Genomic DNA, 15921 nt, shown 5'->3' on the forward strand with positions numbered 1-15921 from the left:
GAAAACCTGTACAGATCCTTGGTGTCTATGGAGCTGTGTTGGGAAGTCCAGCTTTGGGGGATTTTCAGACATGGAGCTGCTGGGAAGAGAGAGGCCCACTGTGGTTCCTGTTGCCTCTCCATGGAATTATTGTTTGGTGCCCTTTACTGTAAGGAGTCCTTGCTCTGAAACAGCCTGGAGATAGGAGATTTGATTTGGAGCTACCCAGGACCTTTTTTCCCCTTACTGATAGTGCACAGTGTGGTTTGATCCTATTCCCTTCCTCCCCTCTCCTGTGAACAAAGACAGACAAAACCCAACCCTGTCCTTCAGGATTTCTTTGTCTATTTGCAGAAACACGCCAAGGGACAGGATCTTCTTAAAAAAGTCTGCGACCACCTCAATCTGCTGGAAGAAGACTACTTTGGTTTGGCCATATGGGACACACCAACCTCCAGGGTAAGCAGCTGCTGGCCCTGAGGGGATTCAGCTCTTCCTGCATCATCTCCCCAGGGCAGGAAGTGGGGCATAAGCTCCTCTTCAAACTTGTTTTGTGTCCTCCCTAAATACGGATTGCGGGTCATCACACAGGAATAAATGGTGAATAAATGACTACAGGAGTGTGGATTTTAGTCAAAAAGCTATGTGAATCATAGAATGAATCCTAGTGAACTTGGGTCTTCACCTGGAGAAGTCATATTAGTTGACTGCAAGATGATGTCATTAAGTTATAAAGCTGCAGCTGAAGGAGTCAGGCTGCCCTGGCACTGGTGTCAGCATTGGGAAGGTCTGGTTGGAGCCATCCAGAGCATTTGGAGTTGAGCCTTTGCCCTGCAGAAGAACAGATGGGACTCTATACCAAAACTCCTACTCATGGTTTCAATTTAAGGTCTTTGTTTGATTTGACTCAAGCAGTGTCTTATCTTTTAAAACCTTGGTTACCCTGTAACTCAACAATTATTCAAGGTCTATTTCATAAAGCCAAAAATGAGATAGTTGAAATTAAGGGCCCAATTCTATGTCCTTTAGACGGGTTATGTTGGTCCATATTCTGACTCTTTCTCTGCTTCACCTGCAGCAATCCCTGTAGCCAGGTGACTGACTGACAGATGTGTGTCATTAAATACTCTATAGTGTTTTATACACAGGCAAAATAACAACCAAAAATAACACTATTTGAGGCAGGCAGAACTCCCACTTGGGTTTGTTTTACAGTCTCTGGTGTCTTCCAGTTTTCTTGGATGTGAAATGTGTTTCCATGTATATAACGTGGATTTTTTTTACCCTCAGAGTTTGTTCTTGCAGAGGGAGAGGTAGGTGTACTTTTAGATCCAACTTAGAGCAAGAAGAGTTTAGCTGGAGCTCTGCTTCTTCTGCGTGTGCTGTGGGTAGCTTGCTGCTGCATTTGGATGTTAGGAAACATTCCTTCCTGGAAAGGGTTGTCAGGCCCTTGGCACAGGCTGCCCAAGGAAGTGGTGGAATCACTGTCCCTGGAAGTGATCAAAAGCATATAGATGTGGCATGTGCAGCCACGGCTTAGTGGTAGCCTTGGCAGTGCTAGAGAAATGATTGGACTTGGTGATCTTAGAGGGCTTTTCCTGAATGATTCCGTAGTCTCCCAGACCCTTGGACTTGCTCTTCTCACGTCCAGGCTTTTGGCATTGATTCTTCTGGAAGCAGAAGCATGTACCTCCTTCCCCCAAGCCATCCAGGGCCGAGAGGTTATGCATCTTTTTAACCATAGGGACTGAAAACAGATTGTTTTGTCAGGTCTGTGTCCCAGAGCTGGAATCTGGGGAAGATGAGGCCACTGTCCAGGGGTTGTTCAGCTCCAGTGTGGAGGAAGTTGGTTTGGTTTGCTCTGATGGGTGAAAACACCATTATTTTTTTTTAATCTATCTGGTTATGTTTCAATGAACTTTGAAATCTGAAGCTCCATCTCTCTCCTGCTGTAACCTCAAACAAGACTTCCCCAGAGTTACTGATTCACAGGTAAAATGGTGTTAATAGGGTCCAAAGATGAGCTCTGGCACCTCACCTGAGCTGTGTGGAGCAGGTGGAGATACACGTGTGTATTCCTGGGTAGGGAGGGGTTGTAGGTGACATTTTCCACCTTGATATTTGGGGAATAAACCTTCCAAGGACCAGTAATTACCCACATGGACACAGCAGAGGGTGACAATGGGATTAGGAGGTTGTGACGGAGCAGCTGGTCACCATGGAGCAGCAAGGAGCTCATTGCCCTGAAAGGGAGGATTGTTTCCCACTGATTCATGACCCAGTGGGATAAAAGTGCTGTTAATTGCTGTTCCTATCATTGTCTGCTGGATCAGGCGGGGTGGGATGTATGACTGCACCCTGGGCTCACCCCAGTAACAAGCAGTTGTGGCACCAGCCCGGCCATGGAGATGCTCTGCTCTGAGCTGTGGCCCTAAAAAGAGGAAGCCTTCCTTTCAAATGGATTTTGTATCCCCACTTTTATATGTTAGAGCAGCAGGCATATAAAAAGAGGAGATTAAATGCAAGTATTGCTGTCTCCCTGCCATGAAGTTACATCTCCTTCTGGTCAGGAGAGATTAGCCTGGGGGATTCAATGAGTTAATTCCTTCACCTCGGGAGACCTGGACAGTCCAAATCCTGCTCAGAGCTGGTGAAAATGAAGAGGTGGTTAAATGTAGCCTCTCCAGGAGGGTTGTTAGCCCAGCGCCAGTGCCTGCAGCGGGACAGGCCCTGACCCCTGCAAAAGGGAAAGGCTCAGACCATGGAAAAAGCAGGAGTTGTGTTTTGAGGCTTACATTGCACCACCATCCCACAAAACCCCAAATTACAGAGGAGGGGGGAAAAAGATACATTTCTAAATTTGTAGCAGAGATAATTACTCGAAACTTGAGTCATAGTTAAATGAAGTTTATGTCACACTATAAAAAATTCCAGCCTTACTCAGGAATTGGGTGTTTTTACTCGTATTTCAGCAATTAGGTCGTTGAAAACTATAGCTAATAATAGAAAGTCTTGGTGATCTTTGATCTGAATAGGGTAAGTAAGGAGACAGGGTGCTTAAAATGAATGTATCTGTCCTATTTACCTATTTTTAAAGGTTCTGGAGAAAAAAAAAAGGTGTTGTACAAGTGCCCCTGGTAGCTGGATGTGGCCGTGGCTGTACCTGCCGCTCTGTTCTTGCAGCCCTAATATTCTGGTTTTTTTCCCCCTCTTGTTCCTCCAGCTTCCTTATGAGTCCCTGGTAGGTGAATGGTTGGAAATACACCCACTGAGACCACAGCCTGGAGTAAAAGTAGCGAAAAATGTACCATCTCTCCAGTTTCCATGGCTGCCTTTTTTTAAAATTTTGTCTTTTTTTTTTTTTTTTTTTTTTTTTTTTTTTGCTGTATTTTTAGCAATTTCCAGCTTTCTGTGGTGTTTCTGGAATGTCTGGTAAACTGTGAATGTTTTTATCCTCTTACAGACGTGGCTGGATCCTGCCAAAGAAATAAAAAAGCAGGTTCATGGTAAGTAGATTGAATTTATCATGTGTGGGGAGGTGTGGTTCCTCCCAGTGTGGCTTTGGTGAGCCATCCGGGGGGCCCAGGGATGGGGAGAAGTCAAGTGGGTGGCTAGCAGGGATCAGCACAAGTTCAAGCAGTCTGTGCATCCTTTCTCTCCTTCTTAAGGACTTAGGGATGCTCTAGATTTAGGAAAAAATGTAATTTCCGTGGTAAAACAGCTTGGGGTGTGTTCGCCTGAAGCAAAGCCACACTGTCTGTGCAGTGCTGAAGTGGGGATGTGCTCCTTGCTGGAGGATGGGAAAATGGGTGTCAGTGGGAACCACTGAAATCCCAAAGGAGATTGGGAGACCCCGAGCAGAATTTTATGGTGGAACAAGGTTTTTTATGGACTCTGAGGCTGGAATGAAAAATGGCTTGAGAAATACCAGCTCAAATACCAAATTGTATTTTAAGGTCTGCTAGCACTGAATTAGTTCAGGATGAGGACAGTGTCAAAATTAAATATGTTTTAGAGGCTTTTGTATTCTCTTGGGAGCAAGTCTGACTGCTTTGGAAGTAAAATACTGGTTTTGGGTAGGAAAATACTGTTTTACAGATGCTTTTGGTGGGAGGCCCAGGACAAAGTGTGTCATTAAGGCCAGATTAGGGGGGAAGCGCAGGGCTGTGGAGTAGGGAAAGCTCCTGGTCTTACCAACTTCTCTTGCAATCAGTAGCAGGGTGCGTGTGAAGGGCAGGAGCTGCTCCATCCATAGAATTCATCCATGAGTGTAATGAACAGCAGCCTGCTGTGGAATCTGGCCCCCTGAGATGGGTTAAATGGCAAATTACTTGATTTTACTCAAAGTGAAGGTATTTTGCATGTACATATGAACATGTGGACACCAGTGTGGGGTGGTTTAGGTAACCTCTGCTCCCTTCAATGTCATCTTGGAATCACTTGTTTTGAACTGTGTGTGATGAAAACAACGTGCCTTGTGTTTAATCCCAGTTATGGCGTTGCATAAGAAGTAAATCCAGGAATGCTCCATTCCCCCTCTTCCCTGTGTGAGATTGGAATAAACCTCTGAGCGAGTTAAGCGCAGGGGTAGATCTTCTCTTTCTGAAATAAATCTTATTTCGAACTAGTGTTAAAGGGCACAGCAGGGGGAGATGTAACTATGAAAATCACTCAGTCAGGGCTGTTTTCTACTGGGAAATGGGATTATTTTCAAGGAGAAGGGAGAGTTACCTCTTCAGCTGTATCATCTGGGCTGTCCATACCACATATAATGCCAATTCTATGTGTGATTATGTGGATTCTGGCCCAGTTAATGTCTGTAATGGTGCTATACAAGGTTTGCAACAAGCTGTATTAAAGCAATTAGGTCTGGACTTGAAAAGCTCTTCCTATCCTGGTGCTTTCTGGCTTCACCCAGAGGTTGATGCTTGTGTTGGGCTGAGTTTAACCTGTGTCTGACCACCTGATCACAGTGCATTAGGCTGAGGAGTGACTTAGCACAGCCCTCCTCCAAATTTCAAAATTGGGTTGAGCAGTAAACCAGTCCTAATTCATTAGTTACATTCTGTGCCTGACCTCTCTCCATGAATTCCTTTTCAGTCAATGAAAAAACATGTCAGTCATTGAGCTTCTTAGCAAACAATTTAATTTTTGCCACAAGCTGTGGTTAATCCAGGTGAATTTCCCTGCCTTGCTTTTTTTTCTCCGGCTTTTCTTACCTCCTGTATATGAAGTCACATCTTACACTTACACGGATGTTAAGCTGCAGCCAGCTGTGAGAACGAGCGGTATCAAATCAGTGTTGCATCTGCTGAATTCTGAAGATCAGATTGGATTTTCCCAGCTTTTTTTTATATCAACTGACCATCACAAAGCTGTCCTGGTGTGTTTATTTTTCTCAAGCTCTCCCTTGTCATTGCAGGAGGCCCCTGGGATTTTACCTTCAATGTCAAGTTTTATCCGCCGGATCCTGCCCAGCTGACAGAGGACATCACCAGGTGAGTCCCCTGGGAATCCTACTGCCATATTCTTCTGAATATGGAATAGAAGTGTTTCATATTTGGGTGGTTTTGCCCTCCTTCAGCAAGGAGATCAGATGCCTTCACCTTTTGGAGGGGGTTTGGTTTGCTTTTAGAGGATGTGAGGATGCTCTCACTCGCCACTGGAGTCCATGTGTAAAGCAGTGTCATTTATAACCCTGCCATGTGTGTGTTTGTATAGAAAAGTAAATTCTTACCTTAGGTTTACCCAAAATCTTACCCAAGATTTTCTGGTCATAGTGTCCTTTACTCCCTTTGCAGAGTGGAGGTGACCTTGAATCCCCCAGTCCTCCATGCTGTTTACCTTGGGAATAAGTAAAAATTGGAAATGAGCATTGTTGTGTGTTCATCAGTGGCATAAAAACAGAGACTCTGATCCTCAAGTTAATAAATTTCTCCCTGTTCTCTGTGAATAGTATTTTCCTTTCTGCCCCCAGGTATTACCTGTGTCTGCAACTTAGACAGGACATCCTTACAGGGCGGCTGCCCTGCTCCTTTGCCACCTTGGCCCTGCTGGGTTCCTACACGGTCCAGTCAGAGTTGGGAGACTATGATCCTGATCTCCATGGTCCAGATTACATCAGTGAGTTCAAACTGGCCCCAAACCAGACAAAAGAGCTTGAAGAAAAGGTTATGGAGCTTCATAAAACATACAGGTAAGGTGTGGCAGCTGGAGGCCTTGTTCGTGCACAGCAACAGGAAATAAGGGAAATAATGGGATTTTCTGGTGTTTTCCCCACTTCCGTGAGATACAGAAAATCTGTGGATGTCCCATCTCTGGAAGCATCCAAGGCCAGGCTGGATGGGGCTTGGAGCAACCTGGGGTAGTGGAAGGTGTCCCTGCCCATGGCAGGGGTGGAACTGGATGATCTTTGAGGTCTCTTCCGATCCAGACCATTGTGTGATTCTGTGATGTTTCTATGAACATCAACTTTTAACAGAAGATCTAATACTTAGGATAAAATCTTTCTAGAAGCTGGAATTCTTTTTTCCTGCATGAAGAAGAAACTAAGTTTTTAGAAAGCACATGCAAAATCTTGCAATTATTTATTAACAAGTGCATTTTTCCCACAGAATAGCCATGAGAGTGGGGGTTAGTTCACGTGCAAATGTAAAATTGACTTGTTTTAACCTTGTACTTTGTCTTTTCTTAATATATTTCTTTGGGATCTGTGTAATTTTGGATTGTAGTTTGATCTCGTTTCTCTAGAGGCTACGGTTTCTCTCTAGGCTACAGTGTACACACCTACACACCGTAGCCTACAGCCTGTTTGGGGTGTTCTTCTACCACATTTGATGAGTAACATTCATTTCCTAACGTGGAAGGATTCCAGGTGATCCAGGAATTACAAACCTGCAGTTACATGTTTCATAGTGCAGCCATGACCTGGGCAGGGGTGTCTGGTTCAGGTAGGGTTGAACAACTCCTAGGAGTCCCTTTGGTATCAGATTCAAGGGTGACAGTAACTAAACCTCTTCCTCATCTTATTTTGGGCACATCTTCCTTGAAGGGAAAAGAAGGAGCAAAGACAAGACTTTCTCACAGGCAGATGGGAACAAAAAACTGGAGCACAGTGGGAAGGGTGGATGTGGGCCCTGGCTGTGACCAGAGGTACAATTAACACCTCACTCAACCCTGCAAATCAATATTTTAAATTGATTCCCCTCCATTTACACTGAGAGGAGAGGAAATGAGGGAAAATAAGTACTGGGCCTCTGACAAGCTTCATAACTTGGAGTCAAAGGCCGTTGGCTATGCTAGAAGTGGTGGATCACAGTGCTGAATTATTCATGGCTTCATTAGAAGGAGGCTTCAAAAGGTATAAGATGTAGTTATATTTCATCTGTCTGCATGTGCAGGAGGAAGCAACACGTCCCTGTTTAATTTCTGGTCCATATTCTGTGAACATTAAACTTCAGAAGATTTTCAGTGGGAATCCTAGAATCATGGAATTGTTAAGGTTGTAAAAGACTTCGAAGACCATTGAGTCCAGCCATTTACCCAGCCCTTCCAAGCCTGTCACTAAACTATGTCCCCAAGTGTATCATCTATGTGTTTTTTGGACATTTCCAGGGAAATCTCTGCTAAACCATGCCCCAGCACTTGCTACTGTATTTGCAAAGCACAAGGCACATATCAAGATGGTGACTGCTCCTGGGGCCTTCCTACAAGATTGTCCTTACAGTGGACTTTGCCCCGTCTCTCACCACTCAAACCTCTGTTTACATCACACACAAGATGGATGTGAGCGCTCAGTAAGGAAGACATCAAAGGAGGGCAGAAAATGAAATGTATGCAGCTGAATCCTCTCCCAGCAGAGCTGTTAATGTACCACATACACCAGGAACTTATTAACAGGGACACTTCAGTAACGTTGATAATGGCCTCCATTATCAGGATGTCTTTGTTAAATTGTGCCCCTCCTGCAGACAGGGCACCATCTGTTCCCAGAAAACCCCATATTCATCTGGTCCCCCGACTGGAATCTCTGCTGAATGGTTTCAGCTGTCCATGTGTTTGGTTTGGAGAACAATAGCTGGGTTTGGGGAGGTCTGGAGGCAGCAGGTCTGGGGGGACAGGACCTGTCACCTTTTGCTCAGTTGGGTTTCTTATGCTGAATCAAGTTTCGTCACCTCACTGCTCTTCCTCACTTCCTTCTCTAGTGTCTGTACAGCTTCACAGGAATAAAGTGCAGCCACGTTACTGGGATGTCTCAAACCACAAATTTGGGCAGTCAGAGTGATTTAATAATTAGTCAGCTGGGCAAAAATTTGTTTGTATTGAAAGCAAAAGAAAATCTAAAGAATTTCATGAAGTCTGATCTGTCTCCTCTTAAAAACAGCAGTTTCGAGAATACCAAGCCCTTTCTTTTTCTGCAGATCCATGACTCCAGCCCAAGCAGACCTGGAATTTCTTGAGAATGCAAAAAAGCTGTCTATGTATGGAGTCGACCTTCACCAAGCCAAGGTGAGAGCCAGCGTGTGTGCACCTACCTGTGGATTTTGTAATTTGATTATCCTTCCCTTGCAGGAGCAAGTTTACCTGTTTCAGGAAACTCCTTTGGAAAGAGAGGAAGTATGGAAATGCAAACATACAACAGGAATGCCTCAAGCATTCCTGCAAGAGAAGTGATTCTTCCTGGTTTCTTATTATTTATATGTCACAGGAAACTTTCCAAAGCTCCTCGTATAGACAGGTCCTTGCTCTGAGTAACTTAGAATACAATATATATTCCCTGCCACATGAGCCTCTGTGCTCCAGGAAATGCAGGATGGGCCCTAGATGAGCCCTTTGGGCAGCCAGCAGAACAGGAGAGAGCAGCAGGAGGGAGGAGGTTGTCAGGAAAAGTGTGAACGAGAAGGGTGGCTGGCCGTGGAGCTGGGAGCTGGAGTCTGGGTGGTGGGGAGGTGATTTATGTGAAGACCAGAGAGATAATTTGGAAGGCAGCTGTTGGCATGAAACTCATAACCCTGACACTGCTTAAATCCTCATCTGCATTCCCAGGACTTGGAAGGAGTGGATATCACTCTGGGAGTCTGTTCCAGTGGCCTTCTTGTTTACAAAGATAAACTGAGAATCAACCGCTTCCCGTGGCCCAAAGTCCTGAAGATTTCCTACAAACGCAGCAGCTTCTTCATAAAGATTCGGCCGGGGGAGGTACGGCTGGCTGCTGCGGGCTCCTGCCGTGCTCTGCTTCCTTGTGTGTGTCCCTGGAATGGAGCGGGGAGGGCTCAGGCTCTTCCCTGCGTGAGCGTGTGACATCGGGGTGTCTGACCTCGGCTGGTGCCGAGCCCGGGCAGAGCTGGAGCTGCGGCCCAGCTGGTGACAGTGTAACCAGCTGGTGACATCCAGCACCACCTTCTGGCATCCCCGGGTATTCCCAGCATCCAGGGAAACGCGTGGGAGGTTGACAGCTGAAACTGGGGCAGCGCTAACTACTTTTTTTGGAAACAGGGCAAGACAATGGCTCTTTGTCTTGCTTTCATTCAAAGAAAATAATTAAATATTAGAATGAGCTTTTCACCTAAGTGCAGGAGGCAGGGAAAGGATGCGTTGATGCTACCTCTCATGAATGGGGAAATCCCTGGAGCAGCCTGGCTTCATCAGGGAGAGAGGCTACAATGGGGATCCACCTCTCTCCTCTTCTTCCTCCTTCTGCCATGACCCGGCCTCGCAGGGAGGTCAGTGTTTGACCCCAGCCCACAGCTGGGTGGTGTGACAGGGAGGAATAAATGATCTGACTGGCTGCAAAACCTGCGGCATGTTCCTCTGCAAATCCCGGTGCATCCTGAGGGATGCCCAGACTAGTGCCCAAAGCCCTCTCTTTCCTCTGACCTGAGATCCTGCTGCACATTGCAGGGCAAGTTCAGCAGTTTGTGCCACAGCAGAACAGGGTGGTGGGCTGGGGACTGGGCTCCTGTCACATTTATTTCCTGCTATACCTAAATAACTGATATTTTCCACAGCAAGAACAGTATGAAAGTACAATTGGGTTCAAGCTACCAAGTTACCGGGCAGCAAAGAAGCTGTGGAAAGTATGTGTTGAACATCACACCTTCTTCAGGTGGGTTTTCTGAACAGTAGCCTCACCTTGAGTAACTTAGTGCTTGAATTTAACTATTGAAAATGAATATTGTTCTTTAGAGTTTTGGAAAAATTAAGTGAAATGGTTGCAGGGACTGTAGGTGTTTATTTTGCAGTAAATTTTAAGCAAGTTCTGCTTTTCAAGACTCATAAGACAGAGATCTTTGGGTCATGTAGATGTGAGACATTATTAGTACGTGCATTTTCTTGGCTGGGTGGATGCAAGGGATTCCTTTAATGTATATTTTAATTCCTCTTCACATGCCCCTTCCTCGCCCTGGAGGTGTGATTTTTAAATGGTGTGTGTGTGTCTTTCAGGCTGACTTCCACCGAGGCCATCCCGAAGAGCAGGTTCCTGGCGCTGGGCTCCAAGTTCCGCTACAGCGGCCGGACGCAGGCGCAGACGCGGCAGGCGAGTGCCCTGATCGACCGGCCCGCGCCCCAGTTCGAGCGCACGGCCAGCAAGAGAGCGTCCAGGAGCCTCGATGGAGGTGAGTGAGTCCCTGCTGCATCTTCTCTCTCCCTTCTGGAATCACTAGGATGCTGAATTACTCCTTAAGGAACACCTGGATTCCCTGCTGTACAAAAATGCAGGCGTAACTTGTACTGTACTGTAGTACAAGACCTTGTTCCCACCCCTTACATATTTAGGAATTATGTGCCTGTACTGAAACTGAATTGATGCTCAGTTGGTTAGAGCAGGGTGCTGATAACATCAAAGGGATGGATTTGTTCCCCATATAGGTCCTTCACTTAAGAGGTGGACTCGATGATCCTTGTGGGTCCCTTCCAACTCAGAAAATTCTGTTTCATCACACAACCTTCATTCACATCAACAAAACCAACCAACCAAAACAAAAATTCCCCCTACAAAAACCATAACAGCATCATCAGAACACAGAACAAAAGTGGACAGTTTACACCAAATCCCTTGTCCCTTCAGCACAATCACAAGAAGAATTCTCCACGATTGTTCCACTCTCTAACATTGTTCAGTACTTTTTCCCATTACCTCTCCCAGTTTTTATCTCAATATCACAGCAGTGTGAGGGCTGTTACGGGTAAATGAACGTCATCTCAGCCAGACCCAATACAAAAATGCAAGCCAAGGGTGGTCCCAGCAGAACTCACTGATGAAAAGAATGTAGCCGGGTGCTGAAGGCTTATGGCAAAGTTCTGTTTGTACCGATATTTCTTCATTCAATCTCAAAGCATTTTCCTTTAGAAAATCGGGAATTAAGCCATTCTGTTTGTTTTGTTTAATGTAACTTCTTAAATTCCATAGTTTTACATGAGGGGGAGATTTTTTGCCACGATGGAAACTTTTCTGGTGTCTCTTAAAGCGATGCTCAGGTTGGAGTTGAGGTGTGTCAGTCAGATGGGCTCATCCCTGAGATTTTTAAAAGAGATGGATAGCAGTAGAGGAGGTGAGGCATGGAAAAGGGAGTGCCTAAGTTTGATCCATGTGACCTGTATCACAGGGTGTTAAGATCCAGGGAAAGAGTATCATCCCTGTGCACTGTGAGGATCCAGGGAAAGAGGAGCATCCCTGTGCACCGCGGACACCTGATGGAGCAGGGACCGTGTCACTTCGAGCCCTGAATTTGTGCTGCAGCCTGGGGGCACCAGGGCTGCCCAGCACCCCATGGCCAGCAGCAGCCAGGCTGTCCCTGCTCCTGGGCTCAGTGACATCCTGAGCCTGGGCTTTGTGCCTCAGAACTGGAGGGAAGGGATGGTTCAAGCTTCATAAAGCAAATCCAAATTCCAGCTTCCCTGTGGTCTGGGCATGTGAAGTTCCTCAGGCACGGGGCACAGCAGCGAGGGGACTGGTGCTGCTGGTTTCCCCTCGCCCATGCCATTGACCCCAGATGAGTAGAGAAATCGCAGCTGCAGTGCTACACCTGGATGTCAGAGCTTGGAAAAGAGCCAGCCTGGGAATGTGACACTCCTGCCCCCGTTGATGTCTGCGCCTTTGCTGTGCGGGAGGTCGTTAATGTGTGCCCCATTTCTTCAGCTAAACGTGCGACTCAAAAGGTTGAGTTCAGAACCGTAGAGGAAGAGAAGCAGAAGGAGGTGGTGGTGGTTGAGGTTCCTGAACCAAAACCTGCGGATCAGATCCGAGAGAAGCCAGGTATAGCTGTGGTGGTGGCTGAAACTCTCTGCAGTGCCTTTCCTATCCTCTACATGCTTGTTCCTGACAATTCCAAGTTTCACCAAATCTGGTGGCTTTCTCTTTTCATTTCTTTGCAAGAAGAGTTTTGCAGTGAGGTGACACAGCCCAGCTCTGGGAGACTCCTTAAATTTCCACTTTGCACCTCATTAGACCATAATTCTTGTGGGGAGGTAGGGAAAAGATTAGGATGTGCTGGCACTCGAGAACTCTCTTGTTAAATTTGGGTAGTTTTGTATATATGGATTTGAAAACTTTAAAGTTTGATCTTGAAACATCTTGTGAAGCTTCTGAAATTCTTCATCCCAGGACCTCCTTGCCATTTTGGGTTGGGGTTTTTTTGGGGTTTGAGAAATGCTACCCATTTTACTCTGTGGAGCTTGTATTTCTCTTAGGATAGGTACTATTAATAAATATGAATGTCCTTATGAGGTGTGTAGGTACAACAGCAGATTTGAATATTCGTATCACAGCAGCAGTATTGCAAATATTGCAGTCTTCATCACTTGGGTAGCGACCACCTGTGGTGTGTTAGGGCTGCATATAATTCGCATGCAAATGATTCGGGTACCCTCCTCCCACCCAGAATTTTTTACGGCGTACTTTTGACTGCATTACTGCTTTTCTAGTATCTAGATCAAGTTTTCATGAGGTGTGGCAAACTTCCCCACCATGGGCATTCCTTGAATCCTCACTAATCAGCATCTCCTGGTGGAGAAAGCCCGGTGCTGTAAAAGCAGAAGATGGGGAATTTCAGACACCAGGGTAGATTAGAAGTTCATCACTCAAATATGTTCAATTAAAAATGCTAGGTTTTAGATAGGATTTTATCTGGATGTGTTTTTCCTGGATTTTGCCAGCCAGCACCTGCCTCCCTCCAGACTTTGTGGGCAGAGCCCTTCCTAGTTCCACGCTCAAGAGCTGTTCATGTGTCCCACGTCTCCCTTCCTGGGCAAGGAGCCCGTAAAGCTTATTTTTGTGTTCTTTTCTCCTCTTATCCAATACACTGTTGGGTCTGACAGCATTAGAAAGACTGACACACAGTTCCATGGTGGGAAATTACTATTGAGCTGCCTCCAAACCTCCTTGCTTGTTCCCAGCTACGGAGAAGGATCTCCTCACTCCTTGCTGTGGTGACCGTTGCGGGTCTGTGCGGGTCCCCACCCCCCATTAACACCTGCAAACCTCTTTCTAGCCAAACACACTCTTGAAACTTTTGAAATGAAACCCATTGCAGAGGAGGAAGAGGAGGAGGAGAAGGTAGAGGTGGTTAAGGTTCCTGTTGTCAAGCCAAAGTCAGCGGAGCTGGTGCAGCCGCGGTCAGGTACAGCCGCAGTGGTGTTTGGCAGCGGTGGCTCCTGTGCTGTTGCTGCTGGGGTGAAGTGATGCAGTGCTGTAGGACAGAGGTTACACTGGTTGTGGTGCTGTTTGTTGGCACTAAAATCACCCCGGCTTGCCGTGTGCTGCTTTTCAGGTGCTCTGGGTGCAGTGAGGGGGTGCCGTGCCCTGGCTGTGTGTGCAAATGAGTGTGCAGTGACCTCTTAATGCTCCTCCAATACTGTCCCTTCTTGTGAGGTTTGTTCCCCTGAGCTGTAGGAACGTGCAGTGCCTGGAAATCAGGTTACGAGATCTGGGACTGCTGGAGGTCACCTATATTCCACTTAATTTCTTTGCTAGGGAGCTGCTACTTCCCTAGTTGGGGAACGATGTCAGAGCAACATCGCTGCTGCAGATTCATATTAATCATAATTAAAAGTAGAGTTGATTATTTTTTATCAGGAAGAGGAAGTTGAAGCCATAGAGGGAGGTAACTGGGAACATCCCGTGTTTCCTTGGTTAGTATGAAAACCACTGGAGGATGGTCATGGCCCCAAGGCTGCCAGAGCTCCAGGAACATTTGGACACCGCTTTCAGGCACCAGGTGGGATGTCCTGTGCAGGACCAGGAGTTGGACTTGATGATCCCTGTGGGTCTCTTCCAACTCCGCAGATTCTGTGATTCTGTATTCCATGGGATGTATGGCAGCAGATGGAACATCAGCTGGTTCCAGACCCGAACACATCCAGGGCTCTCGTGCTGGAGCTGCCCCTTCTCATCAACCTCCTGCACTTTTCTTCATCCTGGCTTTTGTGCTCCCAGTAGGGACTGTTGGTGAGGTGATGGTGATCAGTCATAGAATTCTGGAATGGTTTGGGTTGGAAGGGACCTTAAGGATCATCCAGTTCCAGCCTATGTTTTATATCTCGTATTTTGGGGCAGTGCTTTTTACTGTGTTTAAATCATGTGTCAAAATAGCCAAAGGTGGTTAATCAGGAAAATGTAACTAAAATACAGTTCTGGCAGCCCAGAACTCATTGTTGGATGGCACAGGAAAAGCTTGGTGTCTGTTACCATTTTTCCTACATGTCTTGATGCTCTGGGAGAGCAGCAAGAGAGGTGGCCCTGCGGATTTACTGGTGGCAATATTGCTGCTTCCTCTTTAAGGTGGCATTTTAACACATCCGTAACTTTTTTAGCCAAACGTGATCTTGGCAGTATTGAGATAAGCCCAATTGAAGAGGAGGAGGAGGAGGAGGAAGAGAAAATGATGGTGGTGAGAGAACTAGAACCGTTCCCGAAGGAGTCAGGTACCACCTCAATGACAGCTTTGCACTCCCAGCATCCTCCTCATCCCGGCCATCCCTGCCATCTCACCTCTGTACAACCTTCCCAGCAGCTGTCACTGCTTCCGTGACATAAATACACTGGGACACAGCACCGACTGTCCTTCGAAGAGGCCAACACAGTGTCTGGGTCACAGAAATGAACTGCTGTGCTGAGGAGCAGGGAGAGAGTGGAGCTGGCAGTGGTGGGGTGGGTTTTAAGGTTGCTTACAACAGGATGTGGTGTCCAGGAGTTTGTCTTGAAAGTGTAATTCCAATCTCTGGAAGCTCAGGTTCTTTTTTTCCCCTCCACCTTGTACATTTTTGGCCATGTGGATACTTCATGCTCTCTGTGTTTTATTAAGACACAGATGAGATGTTGTTACCTTTTCAGTACAACGGGAGTTCTTACTAAGAAGTTGCTTGAAATTACAATTTTTATTTTAACACCAAATTTTCTAGTGTCTTTGACTGACTGGCTGGACACAAGTGACCTCCTGTTGGCCGGAATAGGATACACAGTATGATCCTGCTGCAGACTGTGGCTTTGGGAATATGAGACCACGTCAAAGATAATATTTTATGTGACAGGGTATCATTTTAGTGAAACATCCCTAAAAACCAACATCAGGAGAACCAAATAGCTTATTGTATCCCTAGGTACACACAGGAAATTAATTTGGGCTTGCTTTGTCATGCAGCTCTGGCTTGAATATTTCCTTGGGGTCAGGCAACTACCTGGCAAATCAGGAATTGAAAGAAATGAGTAGGCAGTTGATTTTATGTGGACCTAGTGCTTGTATTTATGACTGTCATCCTCTGAAAAGATGATTTTTGGCAGCATGCTGTTCATTTCTGCACTGTCACTGGCCTGGAGGTGCTGGGTATCTTCCCACCGCACTGCCGTGAAGATACCCGGTTCAGACACGCAGCCCCAGCCTGCCTTGAAACCCACCGGGAAGTTGCTGACAAGGTTTCTAGAGCAATGCTTGTTGATTATTTTTT

General features: G+C 46.2%; 1 protein-coding gene across 43 annotated transcripts in view; it reads left to right on the forward strand.

The window, feature by feature from the left end:
* Positions 1 to 15921, forward strand: part of EPB41 (erythrocyte membrane protein band 4.1) — a 94619-nt gene that overhangs the window by 49485 nt on the left and 29213 nt on the right. For 25 of the 43 annotated variants that reach the window (XM_042021904.1, XM_042021878.1, XM_042021898.1 and 22 more), the window contains exons 4-13: positions 334 to 438; positions 3443 to 3485; positions 5402 to 5477; positions 5957 to 6175; positions 8400 to 8487; positions 9025 to 9177; positions 9987 to 10084; positions 10423 to 10595; positions 12119 to 12235; positions 13470 to 13598. In XM_042021904.1, coding sequence (XP_041877838.1) covers positions 334 to 438; positions 3443 to 3485; positions 5402 to 5477; positions 5957 to 6175; positions 8400 to 8487; positions 9025 to 9177; positions 9987 to 10084; positions 10423 to 10595; positions 12119 to 12235; positions 13470 to 13598 — 1201 coding nt within the window. Of the gene's footprint in view, positions 1 to 333; positions 439 to 3442; positions 3486 to 5401; positions 5478 to 5956; positions 6176 to 8399; positions 8488 to 9024; positions 9178 to 9986; positions 10085 to 10422; positions 10596 to 12118; positions 12236 to 13469; positions 13599 to 14790; positions 14902 to 15921 lie in introns of all 43 variants that reach the window. The other 18 variants (XM_042021917.1, XM_042021895.1, XM_042021896.1 and 15 more) reach the window with 4 other exon arrangements.

The sequence above is a fragment of the Corvus kubaryi genome, unplaced genomic scaffold (assembly GCF_017639235.1).
Source record: "Corvus kubaryi isolate FWS band 111438036 unplaced genomic scaffold, C.kubaryi_AGA036_p1.0 37179, whole genome shotgun sequence".
Taxonomy (NCBI): Eukaryota; Metazoa; Chordata; class Aves; order Passeriformes; family Corvidae; genus Corvus; species Corvus kubaryi.